This window comes from Paraphaeosphaeria sporulosa (assembly GCF_001642045.1).
Source record: "Paraphaeosphaeria sporulosa strain AP3s5-JAC2a unplaced genomic scaffold CC84scaffold_5, whole genome shotgun sequence".
Taxonomy (NCBI): domain Eukaryota; kingdom Fungi; phylum Ascomycota; class Dothideomycetes; order Pleosporales; family Didymosphaeriaceae; genus Paraphaeosphaeria; species Paraphaeosphaeria sporulosa.
In genome coordinates, this window is record NW_017253364.1 from 1,959,135 (window position 1) to 1,981,045 (window position 21,911).

At 53.7% G+C, this 21,911-nt stretch overlaps 10 protein-coding genes across 10 annotated transcripts; 4 read left to right on the forward strand and 6 right to left on the reverse strand.

The window, feature by feature from the left end:
* Positions 1 to 299: 299 nt before the first annotated feature.
* Positions 300 to 1,372, forward strand: CC84DRAFT_1196266 (alpha/beta-hydrolase; the record flags this gene model as incomplete). The annotated part of the gene is made up of 1 exon (XM_018181449.1): positions 300 to 1,372. The coding sequence occupies one exon, from the start codon at positions 300 to 302 to the stop codon at positions 1,317 to 1,319; it is 1,020 nt and encodes a 339-aa protein (XP_018036449.1). The 3' UTR covers positions 1,320 to 1,372.
* A 114-nt stretch (positions 1,373 to 1,486) lies between these two features.
* CC84DRAFT_1187116 (phosphoribulokinase/uridine kinase) lies at positions 1,487 to 2,387 on the reverse strand (the record flags this gene model as incomplete). The annotated part of the gene is made up of 2 exons (XM_018180904.1): positions 1,487 to 1,987; positions 2,154 to 2,387. The coding sequence occupies 2 exons, from the start codon at positions 2,385 to 2,387 to the stop codon at positions 1,487 to 1,489; spliced, it is 735 nt and encodes a 244-aa protein (XP_018036450.1).
* A 616-nt stretch (positions 2,388 to 3,003) lies between these two features.
* On the reverse strand, positions 3,004 to 4,163 carry CC84DRAFT_1217355 (putative alcohol dehydrogenase; the record flags this gene model as incomplete). Its single annotated transcript, XM_018182883.1, has 2 exons — positions 3,004 to 3,237; positions 3,300 to 4,163. The coding sequence occupies 2 exons, from the start codon at positions 4,161 to 4,163 to the stop codon at positions 3,004 to 3,006; spliced, it is 1,098 nt and encodes a 365-aa protein (XP_018036451.1).
* Positions 4,164 to 4,459: 296 nt separating this feature from the next.
* On the forward strand, positions 4,460 to 5,986 carry CC84DRAFT_745208 (NAD(P)-binding protein). Its single transcript, XM_018187280.1, has one exon. The coding sequence runs from the start codon at positions 4,755 to 4,757 to the stop codon at positions 5,550 to 5,552; it is 798 nt and encodes a 265-aa protein (XP_018036452.1). The 5' UTR covers positions 4,460 to 4,754; the 3' UTR covers positions 5,553 to 5,986.
* A 433-nt stretch (positions 5,987 to 6,419) lies between these two features.
* CC84DRAFT_1217357 (short chain dehydrogenase) lies at positions 6,420 to 7,330 on the forward strand (the record flags this gene model as incomplete). The annotated part of the gene is made up of 2 exons (XM_018182884.1): positions 6,420 to 6,915; positions 6,978 to 7,330. 2 exons carry the CDS (start codon positions 6,420 to 6,422, stop codon positions 7,328 to 7,330), a joined length of 849 nt encoding a protein of 282 aa, XP_018036453.1.
* Positions 7,331 to 8,110: 780 nt separating this feature from the next.
* CC84DRAFT_1217358 (general substrate transporter) lies at positions 8,111 to 9,785 on the forward strand (the record flags this gene model as incomplete). Its single annotated transcript, XM_018182885.1, has 4 exons — positions 8,111 to 8,255; positions 8,302 to 8,809; positions 8,859 to 9,097; positions 9,148 to 9,785. 4 exons carry the CDS (start codon positions 8,111 to 8,113, stop codon positions 9,783 to 9,785), a joined length of 1,530 nt encoding a protein of 509 aa, XP_018036454.1.
* Positions 9,786 to 9,913: 128 nt separating this feature from the next.
* On the reverse strand, positions 9,914 to 12,544 carry CC84DRAFT_1245020 (uncharacterized protein; the record flags this gene model as incomplete). The annotated part of the gene is made up of 3 exons (XM_018184175.1): positions 9,914 to 12,096; positions 12,280 to 12,338; positions 12,433 to 12,544. 3 exons carry the CDS (start codon positions 12,542 to 12,544, stop codon positions 10,279 to 10,281), a joined length of 1,989 nt encoding a protein of 662 aa, XP_018036455.1. The 3' UTR covers positions 9,914 to 10,278.
* Positions 12,545 to 12,811: 267 nt separating this feature from the next.
* CC84DRAFT_1176151 (HET-domain-containing protein) lies at positions 12,812 to 15,204 on the reverse strand (the record flags this gene model as incomplete). The annotated part of the gene is made up of 2 exons (XM_018180197.1): positions 12,812 to 14,760; positions 14,814 to 15,204. The coding sequence occupies 2 exons, from the start codon at positions 15,202 to 15,204 to the stop codon at positions 12,812 to 12,814; spliced, it is 2,340 nt and encodes a 779-aa protein (XP_018036456.1).
* A 279-nt stretch (positions 15,205 to 15,483) lies between these two features.
* Positions 15,484 to 17,540, reverse strand: CC84DRAFT_1245030 (acid protease; the record flags this gene model as incomplete). Its single annotated transcript, XM_018184176.1, has 2 exons — positions 15,484 to 17,422; positions 17,476 to 17,540. The coding sequence occupies 2 exons, from the start codon at positions 17,538 to 17,540 to the stop codon at positions 15,961 to 15,963; spliced, it is 1,527 nt and encodes a 508-aa protein (XP_018036457.1). The 3' UTR covers positions 15,484 to 15,960.
* A 2,260-nt stretch (positions 17,541 to 19,800) lies between these two features.
* On the reverse strand, positions 19,801 to 21,292 carry CC84DRAFT_1092037 (alpha/beta-hydrolase; the record flags this gene model as incomplete). The annotated part of the gene is made up of 2 exons (XM_018174428.1): positions 19,801 to 20,752; positions 20,883 to 21,292. The coding sequence occupies 2 exons, from the start codon at positions 21,290 to 21,292 to the stop codon at positions 19,801 to 19,803; spliced, it is 1,362 nt and encodes a 453-aa protein (XP_018036458.1).
* Between the last annotated feature and the right edge of the window lie 619 nt (positions 21,293 to 21,911).

A 21,911-nucleotide genomic window follows, 5' to 3' on the forward strand; every position in this document is an offset into this window, starting at 1 on the left:
TTCCATTCGTTCCACTCAGTGGTGGAACTCCGCCGTTCTGTACTCTTGACGTTCGCTTACTCCGATTATCTACTGAAGGCCGATGAGTAAACCTTAGATTAGGTCAGCTAGTGGACTTCCACGAGCACGTAACGCAAGACGTCCGTAAGCATACATCCAGAAAACTGTGAAAGAGGTAGCATCCTACAGCGAGGGCCATCACAAAGAATCAAATCCGCTTTGCTGTCCGCCATCATTCCTTCATCAACATGAAACTCAGCACCCTTGCTCTATCCTTCGTCTTCCTGCTCATCACAGTAATGGCAACTAACTCCACTGTCCCCGGAGCAACGAACGGCACAACATCGCACTATATCACTGTCCGCAACCAGACCTACCACTACCTGCACGCCCTCCCAAGCCCCGGCATCACCCCCAAAGGCACCATCCTCCTCTTCCACGGCCTGCCCGACTTCTCATATGGCTGGCGCCACGCTATCTCCTTCCTCTCCTCCCTCGGCTATCGTCTTCTCGTCCCCGACATGCTCGGCGCAGCTCGCACGTCTGCCCCCTGCCCTATCTCCCGCTACACCTTCAAGGAAATGAGCGCTGACATCGCGGCCATCGTCGACGCTGTGCTTGGGCCTAACGCGCAGGTTATTGTAGGCGGACACGACTGGGGCACTGGCGTGGCGTACAAGTTTCCTATGTGGTACCCTGAAAAAACGAAAGCGCTATTTGCGCTGAGCTACCCATATACACAGACTTATTTTGGGCCGAATGAACAGTGGGTGGATTTGCAAGAGTTGGTGGACAGCGGCGTGTATGAGACGTATGGGTATCAGCTGCAGTGGCGAGATGTATCGTTTGATCGGAACTTCACGAGCAAGGAAGACATCCGCACGTTGTTGACTGCGCTGATTGGCGGGTCGACGGCTGATGGGCGGTATGCGGTCTCGGAAAAGTCAGGTATCTTATACGACGTGCTCCCGGATATTGCACCGGACTCAGGGTTCCTGAAGGGCGAAGAGTTAGAAATCTACGTGGATGCCATATCTCGAAATGGGGTTAGAGGAGGCTGGAACTGGTACCGCACGAGACGGATGAACTTTGAGGATGAGCTGGATGTTGCGAAGGCGGGTGGATTCAGGTACAAGCTGCCAGCGCTTTTTATCCCGAGCTTGCAGGATACCACGGTGCTGCCGCGGTACTATGAGGAGGAGATGCGTGCAAGCTTTGACGATTTGACCATTGAGCCACTGAACAAGAGTCATTGGTTGCTGGTGGAAGATCCGCAAGGTGTGAACCAGGTCTTGGAGAAATGGCTTGCGGATCTATAATAGGCACAGCGTTGGGAGATACGAAATTATTGGATTCGTGCGACCGCTCGTAGAGAGCTTGTACTTCAAGTCCGACGGGGATGTTCACAATCAAGTGCGCACAGCTATGATAGATTTAAATCAATACTGCCCTGCAATTATGCATTCAAACCCCCTTCCAATTCACCTCAATTCTCAACCATAACATCCGGTATAATCAATCTCTCCCTAATTACATCCCCATTGGGCAAATCATTCGCCTCAACCCTCTTCACCGCCTCCTCCACATCCGTCTCAATCCCCGCAGCTAGATGCCGCCCTACTAGTCTCTCTAGCACCACCTTCCGTGGCGTATCCACGAACCACTTCTCCGCACACAGCGCCGCGACATCGCGCCACGGCTCCTCATCCAGCAGGACGTAATTCCCTTCAACGATGATGAGACGCGTGCGTGAGGAGATGGGTATGCCGTCTTTTACGGGATCTTGAAGGGCGTGGTCGAAGCTGGGGGCGTAGAGGAAGGTTTCTGGGGACGGGGAGGAGGGGGTGGGAAGGGGTGTGACGGCGAGGGATTGAACGAGGGAGAGGAAGGAGGGGGCGTCGAAAGTAAATGGGGCGCCGCGGCGGGCGAAGGCTTCTTCTGAATTTGGTAGAGCGGAGAGTTGCTTTTTGGTGAGGTGGAAACCGTCCTGCGAGAAGTGTAAGCGATGTTGGAGGACATGGCGCGAGTCACGTCTAATCGATGACATCGCTGCACTGACCCGCTTCCTCTAGGCTATATTCGTTTGGAATGTCTTCATTGCGACGCAATACGATCACGACGAGCCCGGAAGGCAGCAGGAAAACAGAACATACCATAGGAACAACAGCAACATCGGCTATCCCTCTTGCAGCAAGCTCCACCAGCAGCGCTGCCGACACGGTAGATTTTCCGGACCCGGGAACGCCAGCCAGCGCGACTAGGATCCGGGATGGCGTGTCGGAGGACGCCTGCCGGGCGAGGAGCGCCTCGACGCGCTTGGCTAGATGGAGGATGGTGGATTTCAGGCTGCTTGCAGGCACCGCGTGTACAGTCGTGTCTTGCGCCATTGCGTCTTTTCTTTCAAACGTAGCGATAGAAAGCGTGATTTAGGAGGTCTGACCAGGTGGAATGGTTGTCTTGTTGGTAGGTCTTGTTCGAACTAGTGATGAAATTGGGGTTGGGCTTTGTAGGCTGGTCTGGGGTGTGAAGTGGTGTTGTCCGCCGGTGTTGCTGCATGTTGTGCTTGAAAAGGATCCACTTTTTGGGCGGTCGACTGTCGCCCTTGTCGGATGTGTGCCGGCGCCTTACTCCGTGACAACGAAACTCCTCATCCCGGAATGTTCGCACGCAAGAAGCTGACTTACACGAACCAGCAACTGGTATCCCATAAGGTAGTAGAGAAGATGCACGGCTATTATTCGATAATGCAAAAGACGAAGATTCATCAGCATCGAAGTGAACGGGACATCTGAGGTACAGTAAAAGTGAATTGGAGCAATGAATTTCAATCGTTATTTGGTTTGCGCGGGGATCCTCAGCCTTGAAATACGTTACAAAACAACCTTACATGCAGCTAATCCGAGTCATACGTGGCAATGAACATTTGAAGCTTTTCCGATTCATACGTGGTATCTCTCTAAATCCAATGTCAAACCGAGCCCGACTCTACCGCAGAAGACAACCTCACTGCACCCCCTCAATAACGACCTTAAACACGCCCTCCTTCGCCGCCTTAACAAGCTCAAATGCCTTCTCCGCTTCCTCGAATTTGAACCGGTTGGTGATCAGCTTCTTAACGTCGACCGCGCCCGACGCCACCAGATGCACCGCATCAGGATAACATCCCACTGAATACCGTATCGATCCCTTGATAGTAAGCGCGCGGATGCAGGCTGTTGTGATGGGGAACACCACATTCTGTTTTGCAGCGTGTTAGCACAGTTCCAAGGTGACAGAGGTAAATGCAGCGAACGACTTACTTCCTTCCCCATACCAGCTTGCACATAAGTGCCGCCCTTGATGGCTACGTTTATACCAGTCTGAATGCAGGGTTCGGCCCCTGTACACTCAAGCACCACGTCCGCGCCCTCGCCCAACCCAAATTCCTCCTTAATCATCTTCGCGACGTTCTCCGCATGCTCGACCGAATCCACGCCCTCCTCTGCCCGCGGAGGCAGAAACGTCCCGTCCGCAGCGTACTTCCGCGCAAAGTCGAGTCGTGACTGCGAGATATCCACTGCAATGACTTTCTTCGCGCCCGAGGCCTTGGCCACAGCTTGCGAGAGGACGCCGATTGGGCCCGCGCCGAAGACGACGACGGTCTGGTTTGCGCGGATGGAAGCAACTTTGCAGATTTGGACGGCGACGGCGACGGGCTCGACCATGGCCGCTTCTTCCATGTCCATGGTGTCCGGGATCTTGTAGCAGTAGTCGCTGGCCACCGTATAATACTTCGCCAGCGTGCCATCCCACGGTGGAGTCGCCGCGAAGATGGTATCGTTGCACAAGTTGTAGGACCCTGCGCGGCAGTAGTCGCATCGTCTGCAGGGGACGCCGGGCTCGATGGCCACGCGGTCGCCGATCTTGAGGTTCGTTACTTTTGATCCGGCTTCCACGACGACGCCGGACGACTCGTGGCCCAGGACGATGGGCGATTCGAGCACGAAGTCGCCGATGCGACCGCGCTGCCAGTAGTGCACATCGCTGCCGCAGATGCCGGTTTGGGCGACGTGGACGCGAACTTCATGTTCATCGCGAAGTTTGGGGACGGGGCGATCCTCAAAGGCGACATCTTTGACGGCGCGTAGGACGAAGGAGCGATTTATTTCGGTAGTGGTGGACATTGTGAGGGTGTGAGCTGAGACACACAATTAATCTTCGAAGGGAAGAGGTAACTCAGACTGAGAAAACTTGTACTTCTCAGGACGTCTGAGAAAATAGATTTGGGATCTCATCTCAGCGACCTGCATCATGTTCAACAAATATCGGGCCTCTCTGCGCATCACCCTCGCATCGAGGGTGGAGGACCGAAAGCTAAGGGTCAACGTCACCCATCGACCCCTCCACTAATGCGGGGGAGCCCCGCGCCGTGTGGATCCCTGATGCTTCCAACACCTCGTGATGGTGTTCTACGGACCGTTGGAGTTTCCATCCTGAGGAGTCGTTGTGCTCCCGCCACTAGCTCCCGTAATGGTGGGATATCGTGCAGGACGCGTGCTGCGCGTAGGTGCACCCACTCCGTAGCTCCCCACGTCGCCCTCGCGCGCTGGATCGGCGTCAGTACGAAAGAAGAACAAAAAAATTGTAGAATCCGCGTGCAATCCCTTGCCTTTTTGACTCATCTAGTTTCTTCATCTCCTCACCATACACCTATCTTCGTTCTCTCTACTTGGGCACAACATCTCTGAACCCACCTACCATCTAGAATCACGACCATGTCTCTCGCCAAACACCCCAACCCCTCCAGCCCCGTAACCTCCCACTTCTCCCTCAAAGGCAAAGTCGCAGCCGTCACCGGCGGCGTCCGCGGCATCGGGCTCTCCGCCTCGCGCGCCCTCGCCGAAGCAGGCGCCTCGGTCGCAATCCTCTACTCGTCTACCAAAGACGCCGACGCCATCGCGTCCCAGATCGCAAAAGACACCGGCGCCAACGTAAAAGCGTACAAGGCCTCTGTCGAAAACAAGGATGAGATCGCTTCAGTACTACAGCAAATTGCCAAAGATTTTGGAGGTCTCGACATCGTCGTGGCCAACGCAGGAATCGCAAATCACCATGCTGCGGAAGACTACACCGAGGAGCAGTGGCGCAAGGTCATGGCTGTGAACCTCGACGGCGCATTCTACACCGCGCAGGCAGCGGGTAACATCTTCAAGAAGCAGGGCCACGGGAACTTGATCTTCACTGCATCCGTGTCCGCGATCCTCGTCAACGTTCCGCAAAAACAGGCTGCGTACAATGCATCAAAGGCAGGCGTGGTGCAATTAGCACGTTGCTTGTCCGTCGAGTGGGTTGAGTTTGCACGTGTCAACTGCGTGAGCCCCGGGTTCATCGCGACAGACATGCTCGACGTGCACCCCGAGGCACACAGGAAGAAATGGTTCGACATGATTCCTGCGAAGAGAATGTGCGAACCGGATGAGTTGAAGGGGGCGTATGTGTTTTTGGCGAGTCAGGCGAGCTCGTACATGACGGGTGCGAACTTGGTTATTGACGGAGGATATACCTTGCCTTGAGTGATTGATAGAAAGCTGTTGTACCCGCAAGTCCACGGGGCGTTGGGTGGTGATGATAGAATAATTCGACCAACTTTGATCAACTGTCTCTTCTTCCAGAGTAAAATATCTTCCATTTCCAGGCTACCTGTGCGATGTGGTGACTGAGACTTGGTCGTAGATGATATCAAAGACCATAGCAAAGTCCTCCGACATGTTCCGCATATTCTGACCTAGCGAGGTAGGCAGGGACTGTGCAGATTACTAGCTGCAGTTTTTGCGCGCCAGCCAGCTCAGACAGATGAAAAGGTTTAGCTTGCGCTTAGACCTGGGCACTACATCCGGCGACAGATCTAAAAGTCCAGGGTCGGATGCTCCGGTCGTCACTTGACATCGCGCGGGTCTCTATTGATCGATTCGACTTGGGAAAAGGTAGGTATCCCTGCACGAAACACGCGACAGACTACCCACTGGCCCACCGTAGTCGGTAGTCGCGGAGGAGGTCACCCTAGAACCTCAGGTACCGCCCGCATAGCCGTATGCGACTCAGAACGCTTGGCCGTTGATCACAAGACCGGCAGGTCAGGTTCCAAGAGGCTTTGCTCCAGATGTGGGATCCCTGAGTAGGCAATGTGTAGACGGTACACTGCATGCATCGCTCTTGGGACCCGAGACGAGGGCGACCCCATAGCTGCCATCCCCGCGTAAGAAACTGCTTCTGTCCAGTGTGGATGCAGCCAACATAGTAGATCCACAGTAAAAAGGGCACCTGGAGTCTTTCCTCCCTTATATAGAGTCCCAAGCCACATTTCATTCCTATTGAAATCCGCAACCTCGTCTCACTCGTTCAAGTTCTATACCCAATCTCCTTGCTACGTATCTTGCACAATGACTGCTGCCAACGGAACCTCCAACGGCAATGGCGCCACCAGGAAGTCCATTCGGGCCCCCAACCCCCCGCTCAAAGATAGCGTCTTCGACATGTTCCGTCTGGACGGCAAGACGGCCATAATAACGGGTGGCTCAGGCGGCATCGGCTACGAGATTGCCCGTGCGCTGGCGGAAGCTGGAGCAAACATCGCGATATGGTATGCGCACTCCAAGAAGGCGCACGCGCTCGCCGAGACCATCGCCTCCGACTTCAACGTCAAGGTCAAGGCCTACCAGGTGGCTGTGGAGGACTACGCTGCAGTGGAGCAAGGAGTAGCGGCCGTGGTGGACGAGTTCGGCAGACTTGATATCATGATTGCAAACGCTGGTATTCCGACAAAGGCAGGGGGTCTGGATGACCTCGTCGAGGACTGGAACAAGGTGCGAGCCATCGATTTCGACGGCGCGTACTACTGTGCCCGAGCGGCTGGATTGGTGTTCAAGAAACAGGGCTGTAAGTTCCGCTATCCCCCAAGCTCAAGATATGAACTTTACGCTGACAATGGAATCCTATAGCCGGAAACTGCATCTTCACAGCGTCAATGTCCGGCCACGCCGCCAACGTCCCACAAGAGCAATCGTGCTACAATGCCTGCAAGGCTGGTGTAATCCATCTCGCGAAGTCGCTGGCCGTGGAGTGGGCCAAGTGGGGTGGCCGCGTGAACTGCGTGAGCCCTGGCTACATAGACACTGCCATCTCAGGGGACTGCCCGTTCGAGATGAAGGAGGAGTGGTTCAGCCTCACGCCGTTGAAGCGCGATGCTGACCCGAGAGAGTTGAAGGCCGCATACTTGTACCTGGCGAGTGATGCGAGTACGTACACGACGGGAGCGGATATTGTTGTTGATGGAGGATACACATGCAGGTAGATACAGTGCTATGAACGAAATCAAGTCCTGATACCCACATGTTGCGAACTCGAATGAGTGTGAAGCCTGAAGCACGTTGGGTCTATTACTCAACTGTGAAACTTTCAATTGACTAGTTTCAAGATCTGAGGAACAAGATCAAGTTGAAAGTGCCAAAATAGAGTTGGGGCCCGAAGCTTGATCGATCGTGTGCCGCAATCCCGCATGTTAGATCAGGTGATTCCGGGAACTGCACTCAGTTGTCCGACACGAAGATATCGTGGCTATGGGAAGACCTCTTTAGTCCCAGTCTTGTGCAGTTTACAACACGTTATGGCCTTATGGATCATCGGATACAGTTTGCCAGCGCTATGGAACGTTCGTTGGAAGTAAGCGCGAAACAACTAGGGGGTGACGTCGTTCCTACGGAGAGCCGCGTGCTAGTCTGTCGACTCTATTGGCTGTCAGGGTCGGACCGACTCGAGACGAGGGCGACAGTCGCCCGCACATGGCCGTTCCGGCCAACAGTGCACCCAGAATTCCCGGCAGGTTGGCGCGGAATCTGGGGAGGCCTGCGCGCGCTCATGCGAATCGTAAGTTCTGGGGTCCCCGCGCCTGGAACAACATGTGGAGTTAGTCAATACGCGCGAGATTAAGCGCGGCGGCGAGTAATGCAAGCGGTTCTGTGATGGAATATTAAAAGCAGTCGCCCGTCAGCTGTTGAGATGAACCATTTGAGTATCCTCAGCGATCTTTTCCTTCCTTGTCAAGGTCTTCTGTTGTCGTGAGATTGTTGCCATTATGAGGGACGAACAGATTGTCGGTCGCGCCCTCGCGGAGGTGATGCCCCAGACAACCAAATACTGGTTTCAGACACCGCATCTATTGCGACTGAACTTGATCCTGCTCATCCCACTCCTTTCTTCGTCAGTGGCAGGCTATGATGGTGAGTGTGTCCAAACGAATTAGTTGGCAAATTTGACTCTCGGTAGGATCTCTGATGAACGGTCTCCAATCCCTTAAACAGTGGCAGGATTATTTCGGAAATCCCGCGGGAGCTCTACTTGGACTTATCAATGCTGCTCAATCTATCGGATCCGTCGTTGTCCTTCCTTTCGTCGGAATCCTGTCGGATAGATATGGTCGAAGATTCGTGCTGCTGGCTGGCCTGATCGGGGTCATCGTAGCTACCATCATTCAAGCAACAGCAACCACGTTGGCACAGTTCGTCGTATCACGTTTCGTGGTGGGCGCTGCGGGAATGTTCGTCGTCCAGCCCTCGCCGATGCTGATTGCTGAGCTCGCGTATCCTACACATCGTGGCAAATATACATCTGCTTTCTGGACCATGTACTACCTCGGAGCGATTCTTGCAGCCTGGACAACCTTTGGCACTGAGCAACGACCAGACAACTGGAGCTGGCGAATTCCTACCATTCTCCAAGCTGGGTATCCCCTGGTGCAACTAGCCTTCTTCTGGAATCTGCCCGAATCTCCTAGGTCAGCTTGGAAAACTTCTCCACAAACCGCATTTGCTAACCACGTGTAGATGGCTTGTCGCCCAGGAACGAACCGAAGAAGCACATGCTATCCTCACAAAATACCACGCAGGAGGTGATCCTGATAGCCCGCTCGTAAACCGGGAGATGAGCGAGATTGTCCAAGCCATCCGAAACGAGCGAGCAGCTGCGACCGTCAACTGGGGTACACTTGTAGCCACTCCCGGTAACCGGAAACGTCTTTTCATCGCCGTATGCTTGGGTGCATTTGCTCAGTGGAACGGAATCGGTAAGATACAATGGTCAACGATGTTTCGTGACACCTCTGACTGTTCGCAGGTGTCGTAAGCTATTATCTTACCCTCGTCCTCAACTCCATCGGCATCACGGATTCTTTCGATCAAACGCTCATCAACGGACTGCTCCAAATCTTCAACTTCGCCGCCGCTCTCGGTGCAGCCTTCCTCGTCGATCGACTCGGTCGCCGAACCTTGTTCATCTGGAGCGGCATCGGGATGTTGATTTCGTACATTGTCTGGACGGCATGTTCAGCAGTCAACAACGAGCAGAACAACAAGGCAGCCGGCTACGTCGTCGTGGTGTGTCTCTTCGCCTTTTACTTCCACTACGACATCGCCTATACTCCGCTCCTCATGTCATATCCCACTGAAATCTTTCCCTACACCCTGCGATCCAAGGGTATAACGTGCGAATTGTTGTCCATCTACTGCTCACTTGTCATTGCTGCTTTCGTCAATCCGATCGGTATGGAAAATCTTGGCTGGAAATACTACATTTGTTTCTGCTGTTTCCTGGCCGTATTCCTCGCGATTACGTACATGTTCTTCCCCGAGACCAAGGGACGAAGCTTAGAAGAGATTGCTGAGATCTTTGACGGACCCGGCGCTCAAGTTGATGCGCAGGCCGTCGAGAAGGAACATGTTTATGCAGACAAGGAATACAAGGAGGTGGCTTAAAGCAGGTTTGACTGTTCAGTAGAAAAGCTAAAGCCGAAGGCACTCTATCTTCTGTAGCTGATTGGTCGCCTTGTACATAGAATTACGTCTATACCCAGGAACGCTGTCGCAATTCCGGTGCTTCTGTTCTAATTGTCTTTCACTTCGCGGTGTAGCTAGTAGAGGTAAGTTTGACTCCCAGTATTATCGTGCTTTGCATCACAAGACTGTCCTTGGTTATGTCTATTGGCGCCGACATTGCCACCTCTGCTTGATGGCTAGAAGCTGTCGAACGCGAATGCTGAGCCTTGCATTCGAAAAAAAAAATGCTCTTCGAACCGACGAGGGTCTCGCCTTTTCATTCCTACTGGGCTGCTTGTCGCGGTAGAACCGACGCCTGCCCACGGAGCCACAGAAGGGTTTTGCGACATAAGCCATACGGCCATCAGACAGCTGCTGCGCAAACTGTCATGCGAGTCTAGTGTGATAACGGAAAATTGAGCGGACATGAATCTCAATCCCACGGAAATTGATTTGCACCACCATCCCCAGGTTGAGGAATTGTCGGCTGCGGTAGGTCGCTCATGCCGGTAAAGAAGTTGTTCCAAATGCCGTCTTGCATCAGTATATCCACGTCGGCAGGGTTTGCGTTGGGCCACATCATGGCATAGACGCTGTTGATCTGCGTTTGCGGCGATTCCTGCGTGGATTCCAGCGGTGGATAGCTCGCAAGCGTGGTGCTGTCGGGAGTGGACCCGGCGGCGTGGTCGTTGATCTGCGGTTGCAAAAATGGCCCACAAAGTCGTTGAATGACATTGTAGCAATCTTGTGCACTGGGGTTCAGCGTTGAGATAAGTTGCATGGTATGAAGCGTCTGATTAACCTGGGACCGCCAACTAGCGGATGACGGTGCGTTTGGTTCGTTCCGAAGACACACGCAAGGTATGAGTGAGGCCTGGAACAGAAAGTATAGGGCATACCACGCAGCTAGTCTCGTCGGTGGAGTAGATGCCCAGAATTCACTGATGGTGGATATGCTTGCCTCAGCGTCCCTTAGGCAGCGATTGTATGCTTCTTGAACAGCGCGTGGAACGACGTTGCCATTGTTGGTATCCGGTGCCCTTGCCTGTAGAACGCGTCGCATTACATACGGACGATACATGATGATTCTGAAGTTATACAGGCGCCACCACATGATCGCGTGCCCAGTCGCAAACTTGGCAGGAATCGGTGAGGTCTGTCGATACCACGGTGGAACAGAGGATTCCCATTTCCCGATCAGCGTGTCATCCAATCGAATGAGCTCCGTGGCGGAAGGGAACGGCATGGATATGACGCGCGTGTAGATATCGTTTGTCAACATGTGGAATTTGGACTGCATGATGAGAGCACTGAAGGTTGTGATGTTGTCTACTTCATCGGGGAGCGAACGAGACAGGTTAGTAAGAGCTCGGTCGTTGACATTGAGCGGCAGCGATATCTCTACATTGCGATTCGGCCAGGCCAAAGGACGACCAAAGGTGATGGCGGCCCCGATGTTGAAGACGAACATGCACCACCAAACGCGACGACGAATCTCCATGTTCAAAGGCGAGATATCCCAATCATTGAACTCCTTGTGCAAGCCGAGTCCCATGGCCATGTGGAGAGCAAGGCCGAGATAGTTGTAGCCACTGTTGGGTTTGTTACGCTTTTGGAGATAATTGGACATGAGCGTCAGCGTCTGTACAAGAGTGATGTTGCCCATCTCCAGGCTCTCGATCGACATGTTGGACTTGGCAGCCATGAAGAGACGCCGATCGGTGTCGGTAGGCGTTGTAGCAGCTGTGAAGTGGCCAATGGCGGCTATCATGAATGCCAGAGCATGCCAGCTGCGCCCAGACGGACGGGGTATGACTTGGGAGTATTGGGCCCTGAACGTGTGTTCTTCAACGAGCGGGTACGAGTTGTGGTACAGGCCGAAGTAGGCGTTGATGGCAGCGTCCAGATCGACCGAGCCCATGTCAAGCGCATCCCACAAGGGCGTGTCCAGCCAGTGTTCCGACAGACTCGGCGCAGGGGCAGCAGGCGGCGGATGGGAGACTGCCTTTTTGTACGAAGCATGCGCATCAGGAAGGAGCAGCCGTAACATGGCAGCGCCAGAGGCCACGCCTAGATAGCCCGCTTCGTGGTCGTCCACGGTCAGAGAAGCCATGCCATCGGCCGCGCCTTCGTCCTCGCCGTTGGACCCGCCCGTGGCTGGGTTCGTCTCTGGGAGGCCGCTGTCCAGTGTCTGCTCGGACCAGCTGTAGTCGGCCAGACCAGACGGCGGACCTTCGAAAGCCAGCCCAGCCTCGTCATTTGGTGTCGTGTCGTCTTCGGCGGCGTCGTGATCCGCTGTCGCTGCGGCGGTCCCGTGCTCGACGGTGCTTTCGCCATCGAGCTGCTGCAGCTGGCGCAGGCTCGCTTCGGCACGGTGAGCGCGGGCTTCGGCGCGCGCGGCCTGGAGCTGGGCGCGTCGTAGCTGCTCCTCCACCTGGGTCAGGTACTTGCGCGTCAAGGGCGTTCTGCTGTGCCGCTCATAGAGACAGTGACCTAGTGGCACCGTCAGCCTGGATCAAAGCCGTGGGGAGAAACAGTCGGCGCCTGTCTCTGCGAGGCGAGAAGGCTGCAACCAGGGTGCACCGACGGCGGTTCTTCCTGCATGGCCCGCACTCTGGGAGTGTCTTGTCGCAGCGAGCCTTGCGCCGACGACACTCATTGCAGGCTTGGTCACGGTCGTCGCGATTGTCGCTGTCCATGTGCGCTGAGGGTCACGGCATGTTGTCGCAACGGCGCAGTACCGTGACTGCTCAGAATCTCGAGCCATCGCGGGGTCTAGTCTCCGCGGTAGGGCCGCGCATCACACTGGCGGCTCTCCATGCAGCTAACTCCGTCCATTCATCACTTGCCTCCTTACAATGGTACACGCTTCACTTATGAAGGCAGGAGATCCGGGAAGCTCGGTTTTTCACACCAGCCCTTTGTTTCGCGATGGCTGTTTTAGCGATTAGATTGCGTGAGCATTCTTAGAGTATCTTCACCACTCTAGGGGTGGAATACTTGAACCAATCGCATTCCCGTTGCGCGCGGGAGTCGTAGTCTTTCTGACTCCAATAGTTCGAAGTGTAATCAAACATGCCGACGCGGTAGAACACCTGCTCCTCAGGCTCGCTTCGTTGTTCATCTTGCTTCGTTGGCATACCGAGTTTTGGCATACGAAGTAAATCGCCACTCCGGCTTTGAGCGTATTCCCGAACTTGCTCTGCGGACCAATCATCAACTTCGGCTCCGAGATAGAGACGAAATTGGTATCGCAGGGCGGCCGTCTGTGTGGAAGGTCTTGACTGTGGACCCGCCTCATCCTTCACAGATATATCTGTGTCCGTCTTCTCCTTGGCAGCTAAGCGTCGTTCCCTTGCCCCTTTTTGAGCAGAAGATATTACTTCCGAACGCAGTACCAGACCTTTAGTACGCCATTGAGATCCCATGAATAAGCTGTATAACTCTAGAAGCACTATCTCCGCTGGAGCTCCTTCTGGCATACGGGCTCGGAAGTCGGAGGTATCAAGATTGATCTTAATTTGCTGGACCTTGCAATCTTCGCTCATCTTCATTACGGCGGCGTGATTCTCTTCTGGCCGATTGTAGCGGTTCGAAGCTCGTGAGGGAAGGAGAAGCGCAGGTAACAATCTCGCTTCGAGAGTTAGGCTGCACAGATCTTCTTCGACTGCCCCGAACGGAGCGCCGTCTTCAACAAGAACCGGCTGACACTCCAGTATCTTGGCTCTTATTGCTTGCTTATTCTTGCCGTCTTCGAGTCCATACTGGCCCTTGAAGTCGATTACGCCATTTACAGACGTCCAAGACCACGACGGCCCTTGGAACGAAGTAGGTGCAGGATGTGTGTTTCCTTCCACGGTCCATAGGAGCTCTGTGAACAGTGATTTGCGCCATAGACCTGCGAGATATTCATCGTCGAGTGCAGCACAATACTCTTTTGCAAGTCCGGACAAAGCTAGGGTCCGATCAGTCGGCCTCGTGAGTTTGCGGTGTGTATAGGCCCTGACGAGGCTATACCAGTCTCTCTTGTTTTCATTCAGGTCTATTTTAGAGTCGCGCTGAGAGGCCGATCGGGTAATGTCGAAGACTCGGTCAAATACCTCTTTCGGTAAGATGTTTTTGCTCGTAGAATCAATTTCATCCGCCATTACCCATCCATTCGTCCACCCTGGTTTATCTAGAGAGCCACGGCATAGCCAGCGTACTTGATGCTCCGAAAATTCCAGCAGCCGTGGTGAGAGGAGACGTTCTTGTAACGTCCAGGCTCTCGTATCAAGTGGTTTCGAAGTTCTGTCGAGACAAAATATTGTTATGCTTCCCCTTGTAGAATCAGGACACACATAAGGTAAAGTAAATGCAGGTGTTTCTGAGTTGGGTGCTGTACGTCGATATAGAAATCCCTTGGAAGCATCACTTGCCGATGCGGCCGCAATAGTCATATGTCCATTTCTATATATCTGTGGCATCTGAGCAATCTGTTGAGGTCGGTCTCGATCGTCGTCTTGTATGATGCATAGCGCGTCTACCCATAGAAACCGAACCTTAAGGTTGCGACACACGGTAATTGCATCTTGGATAGTCCTCGGAAGCCGATGATATGGTATCGATCTCAGCCACTCGGAAATAGTCGCCTTTGTGGAAGTGATCGTTTGGTCTTTTCCCCAGCAGTAACTCAATGGGATGTAGGGCGAATGGGCTAAGTGTTGCGTTTCGCACAGGTGCAAACAATCTGATCCATCGGAGTCCAGCACCTCGATTAGTCTTTTTGGGACAAATGCAGCACTGAATGTTGGGCAGCTGTCGTTGTGGTCTTTGATGCACGAATCCCGCCATAAAGATATTTTCGCGGCTGTCTCCAATGATCCAGGCTCATCGTCTATTGGTCTCGTCGTTATGTATTCGGCAGCGCGATCACCTGCTGATGCGTCAGTCTAGGGTCAGGCATTGCTTACTCAAAGCGAACTGTACCCTCAGAAGCTTGCACTCGGAATCCGCGCCGCGTGCGATATGCAATTTCTTTGTTATCGCGGTCCCAGAGACCAAAGAATTCAACTCTCGAGATGTCGATGTCATCCTGTGCGCCCAGGAAAAGGTACATATTCTCAAAGTTTCCAGGTCTCTCCACCGCTAGCCTGCGCAACGTTTGTTCCGGGACACATGGAATCAAAGCATCAACCCACATGATGGCCTGTTGCATTGATTTCCGGAGCCGAGCGTCCGCAATCTCGCCGCATTGAGCCGATGCAGTTTCGAGGGTGATACATTCTTCATCTAGAATCCATGAACTCAGTCGACAGCCGTTGTTGCTAGCTTCGATCAGGTCGACGAAGGCAAAGTCGAAGAGGACTTTTGCCTCCATTTTAGCATCGTGACTATCGTCCGCGCTGCGATCATGATTGGTGCGACGGGGCGCTGATTGCCCTCGGTCGAAGACTACCTTTTCACACCAAGCACATGAATGTGGGTCCAGGATAATTGGCGCCATTGGTTCATTCCAGCGTGGGAGACTTCAGCGACAGTCAGTGAGTTAGTAAGTTAGTGAGCTAGATGAGAAAAACGCTCTGGCAAGTGCTGAGATACATATGTTCCTATGATTCGAAGTGCTGCGCCTAGTGCTGCGCCTCAGCCGCTCGTATTCCCTTGTGTTTGAGGCTGAAGCGTAACCTCTTCACACACATTGAGGCGATGCGGAATCCAGGCTGCTACACGAGTCGTATCATGAACGTGCTCGAAGACGATGTGCAGCCTGGTTCGGCTCTTCATTCGCTTGTCATTGTGCAGCTCTACCGATAATGCTTTCAGCCTCGATTGGCTTGATGTTTTCGACCAAAGTATCGGAGCGATACAAAGACTTCAGATACGCCCAGTATGAGGACATCACTAGGAGCCGATGTAACTGCAGAGTCGATTCGCTATTCACAAGAGAAAGTTCAACTCAGGGCAGAGACTGTGGCCAGACCACTCATGTACAGCGTGGGCACGGAGCTAGTCCGAAATAGCACAAGCGCAGAATGGAAACCATAGCGTGGCCGGAGCCGTTAGTGTCATCAGTAACGGTTGAGCACGGTGTATCGCAGAACCCACAGACTTCCCTACCCTGCAGTTACCCTAGAATCTATCCATCACGATTGGACGCAAGCTCTTGAATGATTTCATGCCTGTCCAGCTCTGCGATCCTCTCCACCTCATGCAATTGGCTATGTCCATGCTTTGCAGGCAGCTCAAACACTTCGCCACCGGCTACCTCCTCTGTATCCGTATCTTGCAGCTCTCTGGGATAAGTCTTCTCTTCGCTTGTAGCGACAAGCGCTCCGCCGTAGGCGCCGTAGGACCTGCGCTGTTTGTGCTTGTACACGAACCAACTGAGACCAACCAATATCGCAACCGCAACTATGCTACCAACAACGATGCCTGTGATTGCGCCACCAGCTAAGTGGCTCTTCCCATCTGCCCCCGCTCTGGGAACCTCTGAAGGCTGAACATCTCCAGCGGGCAGAGGCACTATATTGGGATCAGTTTCATTCCAACGAGCTGCGCTAACGTTAAATATCCCTTGTTCATAATCTACGCCGATGTACGCTTCTTGCATAAACACTCTGCCTATTGCGTATTGACTTTCGTTATCAGCCCTTCGAATGGGAAAATAGTTGGTTGTATTTGCAAATATCGGAAACGACGCTTGCAGGTCGAAGGCTGCGTATGGAAACTGAATGATGGTGGTGTTTCCACCTGTCAAGGTGTTGGTTCCGATCGTGAAAGTTAGCGTAGGTTTCTGCTGACGAAGTTGATTTCTCGTCGCATCCGAAAGAGCGTATCGCCCGGAATTCGTATCGTACTCCAGGCCAAATGCATCTTCGAAGCGGTCGCAAACGGATCGCGGCAGCCACAGCTCTGTAATCGACGAGTCAAGTGGTGCCAGAATTGGCTCAGTAGTTATCATCGAAAGAGTCCCGTTGAAAGAGTTTGTGACTAAGATATCCTGGAGGCCGACCGTCAGAGCCTGAGACAGATCTGCGTTGATGTTGATGGTTAACGGCGTCGTCGCGCGCGATTTGTCATAACCTCCGAGGACAAGGCTGCCCGGCACTCTAGTTTCTCGATATGATGCTCCTGCCTGGTAGCCATAGGTGAGGCTGGGAATGACCCCTTTGTCCTTCAGATTCACAAGCAATGAGGCGGAGTTGATCGTCTCCGAAAAGTTCAAAGGCACAGTTGATAGACCAAGTTGGCCGAGCCAAAACCCTGGCGATGCATAAGCCGTGACTGGGAAGCGATCCAGCGTGGTGTTCGATACTCTGAACGTGTCGAACCCGCTCATGCCATTACCGGAAATTCCTCGATCTCTTTCCAAGCCGAGCTCGTACAGCCCAATGGCTTCCCACGTCGACGAAACGTTCGTGTGGAATCCAGCGCTGGTTCGTTGTGCGAATGGCTGTGCACCGCGAGAGACGCCACACTTCTCTGCGTCCGCTGATATTTTAATGCATTCATCCGCAATAGGAAGCCATACATTCTGGACTTGGAAAGACGGCAGGACCCGGAAAGATTGCGGCGGAGTGCCAACATCGATATTGAATCTGTCGCAGTCGATCAGCAAGTCGGATCAGAGGCCAAAGAGCACGTAATGTACGTGGACCAGCTGCCATCATTACCAAGCCATGTGTTAGATACTGTAACTATCAGAGGAGCAACCATGATGATGCTTCGACTTCACTTCAAACGTCGAACAGTAGAGAAGGCTGAAATGCAAGCGGCCAGGCTGCGATGGTCAATCTCGAGCCAAGACGGTTCACGAACGTGTTAAGCGCCTCTTTTTGATAGTGGTTTCAAGCTTCATTTGATGACCTGCACGAGAGAGCTCGTATTGAAGACTTTATCGCCCCCGGTCTAGTCCTGAAGCCGGCAAGGCTGGACTTCTATGGCAACTATTTTCCGCTCAGAACCTGCACCCCATCAATTTCGAGACCATATTGACCAACCGGAGCCTTGTTGACACACCCCCAGATTCATAGAAGGGCCCCTGGACCCAACCCCTGGTCGATTGTAAGCAGAGCAATCAACTACATAGCCCGGGCCAAGGTGCGCCAATGCGGGGGCCAGAATGTAGCACACAAGGCTGAGTCCTGCAGAACTCAAAACAGTTTTACGTGAAGGCTTTGAGATAGAATTCTGGAACGCCAGTCTTGTGTTGTGAACTATCATAAAAATTGAAAGGTCGATCAGGGTCCTGCTCAATATGCGACGAGAGTCTGGAAGATTCGCCTGGCAAGGAGCCATATTATCGCTATGTCTCCTGGCCGGCGTCTCCTCGGGTGCGTATCGAGATGGCGGGGGCTTCCTTTTGCTGACACTGAGCTTTTAGCTTCTACGACCGCCGAATGTACTGTTGTCATAACCACTTCCGCAACTAATGCCCTTACACTACCTCCTTCAACTACCACCTCGTTTATTACGCAAACTTACGTAGCGACTACGTACTACGTGACACCTTTCAGTAATGGAACTACCTCGACCAGGACTGAGTACGCGTTTGCGAGGCATGCACGCATAGCGAAGCGGACGGTGTGGTCTGATTCATCGTTTGCGTACGTATCGAATGGGTATCAGAAATGGAGACATGGCTGATGTACTTAGAACCCCCACCAACCAACCGCCCAACAATATCACATCCACATCCTCATCCTCATCATCACTCGCCCAAACCCCGCCCGTGTCAGGATGCGAGACCTTGACTGCCACGATTACTCTGATTGAGACTATCACGCTTCCGGGTCAAACCGTCACGAATGTTATCACAACGATACGTGCCACTACGCTCTTCGACTACGACTACCTTTCTCCGGGTACCTTCGAGCCAACCGCGACGGAACTGGCGTGAGTATCCCCATACAATGTCATATAATTGGTTGGTTTGAGAGTGTATCTGACTAGACACCATCAGGCCCACATCTGCATTTGAGCCGCTCCCAGTGGAGACGCCGACGGGCCAGCCTCGACCAACGCCTCAAGATCCTGCACAAACCTCTGGCGTCCCAGTAGCCCCGCCCAACAAAGAGCCGCAAGCAATTTCTACGCCTGTGGCCACAATACCCAACACTAGACCCATAAACATTGGCCCGTCACACACCGCAATATTTGTTCCCGGCATTGGACCCGTAAATATCGCTCCCGGGCAAATCACCACCTTCGGCACCCTCCCCATCTCTTTTGATACATCCGCCTCCTTCATCGTCATCGATAACACCCAAACCATCCCCCTTCCGGCGCCCACCCCAGAACAAACCACGCTACACCTCTCGAGCCTCCTCTCGAATCTCCAGCCCGGCCAAGCGACAGTCGTCAATGGTGTGACTGTATCCCTCGACACCAGGTCCTCCGCTATTGTAGTGGGGAGTGAGACGATCGCAGTGAGCGCCGCACAAAGTGGGATCGTCGTACCCGTACCGACCTTACTTACTACGGATCTTTCGTTCGTATCTGCCTCTGGAGGTGGGATAGTGCTTCCCAACGGCGAGACGCTGGCGCCGGGGCAGGCTACGACGTACGCGGGTTTGCCGGTGTCGCTGGCATCTGGGATGGCAGGGATTGTGGTGGTGGACGGCACGGTCTCTATTCCAGTGGCGGGGAGCACTGGAGGGAGTTCTGCGAGTTCTACAACTGCGGCGGGGGATGCGCAGTTCACTGGGGGCGCGACGCCAGGGGCTGGGATCCAGACGTGGTGGGGAGAGTGCATGATGGTAGCTGTCTTTGCTGCGATACTTCCACGGCGATAGGCTTCTGCTTCAGGCACAGCAGGGTGGTATTAGTGTCTGGTATGTGAGATTATGCAGGCGTTGGGATTAGCTAGCTATGCGTGCTCGCTTTGCAGATGAAACAGTTCTACGAAAACCTAGCCGTACGCACTGCACATTTTCTACACATGGAAGACAAGCAAAATGTAACGGCTCAGTTGAACCTACAGCATTGCTGTTTCTGTCGGCCCCCTCCACACCTTCCGCACCGCCAGCTTCTCTCTCATCTTCCCTCTCCTCACCTCAACACTCTCTTCCACATCAACCGGACTCTCCAACTCCATCCCTTTGAATTCCACATCATCGGCTGCATACCTCACCCACACACTCTCCAGATCCCCCGGCCGCTTCACAACATCGCGACAGAATGCGCCCCATTGGCTAAGCACGTGCTTCGACTGAGGCAGTCTCGGAAAGAAGCTCGCAAAACTGTGCGGCAGGGCGTCGTATTGGTAGAACTGTACTGTTGCACCAGCTTTCTCCGCCCTCTTCGCCAGGTAGTACTGTTCGTCCGTCAGCTTCTCCTGCCCCGTCGCGATGAACATGGGCGGCATGTTGTTCGCCGACCACGCAGGCGCGATAGCCACGCTGACGAGAGGGTGTAGAAGCGTGCGGGCGTCCGCATAGATGTCTTCGCGCGGGGGCTTGGTGGGCCAGATGTCGCAGGAGGGATAGTTGGGTTGGAGGTGGGGAAGGAGGTCGAGAATGAATATGTCATAGGGTCTGTTGCGGATGTGGGAGGCGAAGGACATGGCGTGGTCGCAGTGCGGATAGAGCGTTGCGACGCCTGCTGGAAGGGGTACGTCGATCCATTGGTCACGGAAACGCACGCGGCCGGCAGCATGGTCGCGGAGGTGTTGGAGCAGTGCGAGGAGACTTAGTACGAGGTTGCCGCCCGAACTGTCGCCTGCGAAGACGATGTTTTGGGCTGAAACCGGTTTGTGCATTGCATCCTTGCCTGGGTGAAGAAGAGATAGATACGCGAGGAAGAGATCGACCACCGCTGCTGGGAAAGGACACTGCGGTGCAAGACGATAGTCGGGTACGAGACATCTGCCGCCTGTCTCACGTGCCAGTGCCAAAGTAGTGGCGCGTACGGAAGATGGACTACCGGTGCTGTTGGCGATGTCAGCCAGCGTCTTTAGATACAGTACTGAGTCTAAGGTTGTAGTACTGCGTTACTCCTGTTTGGGTAGCGAATTGTACTAGAACCTTCGTTCAGGTATGATCGGAGACTGGTACTGACTAGTAGAAACCGCCGTGAGCATACAGGATCACAGTATCTGCTGGTACATCCTTCATCATACCGTTGAACTTCTCATGCTCAGTGATCTCTGGCTCTGGTTCTTTCTCCTTGCCAACTGGTCTATATGCAGTCCATTGGACGTCGACGTCTTCGATGGTAAAATCGTACGTGCTATCACCACCAAAATCGAGGGCCCTGAAAGCATCTTTCAACACACTCCCAAGTTCGTGGCTGCCTTCAGGCTTTTCAAAAACAGTTCGACTAACCCACACAGGGCCCTTTGCCGGGACGTCCTGTGCCGTCACCATTTGTTGCATGGAAACAGGAGCGAAAAGAATCGGTTTAAGCTTTTCGATGAAACCCGAGGTCATCTCTTGCAGCTTCTGCTCTGCTTTTTGCCTGCTTGTCATCGTTGCTTCTATGAGACTACGACGCCGGATTGATACAAAGTTGCGGGATCATACAGTCTTTCGATGTGAGTAGATTTGGAGAATAGGTGTGAACATCAAACCATCACGTTCAGCAGAAGGTCGACTCTGTTCCACAAAATGATCGCCTATTGATAACGCACTTTGCGGCACAGTGCATGGACAAGCCACGTTCGGACGTCACTGACGCCGGGGCGAGGTTGCGCGTCTGTCCCAGCCCTGTCGTAACCGGCTCGCGGCCTTGCAGGCGAACCTATTGTTGCAGCACGACCTGGACAAACTTGCTGGGTCGGGTTCCTCAAAGATGCAAGCGGTGGCAGGCAGCGGCTATACGCAAGATGCCCCGCGGTAGGATTCTCGCCACTTCGGGCAGGAGCGGCCATGTGATAAACCGCGCAAGTCCAGAAGATTTGGGTGATAGGACCTTCCGAATGGATCTCCGAAGGAATCTCTTGGAATGCAGACTCCCCGATTCTCTTAAAAGGGAGTTAGTTAACTACGCATGTCAATCAAAATCCTAGCAGCCAATCCAATCCCGTCGACGGGGAAGCCAGAAATCGGGACGGACGCGACAGGGATTCGGACCGAAGCCCTTACCGTG

Excerpts from the sequence above, each read along its gene's own strand:
- CC84DRAFT_745208 (XM_018187280.1), top strand. The coding sequence starts at position 4,755 with ATGTCTCTCGCCAAACACCCCAACCCCTCCAGCCCCGTAACCTCCCAC.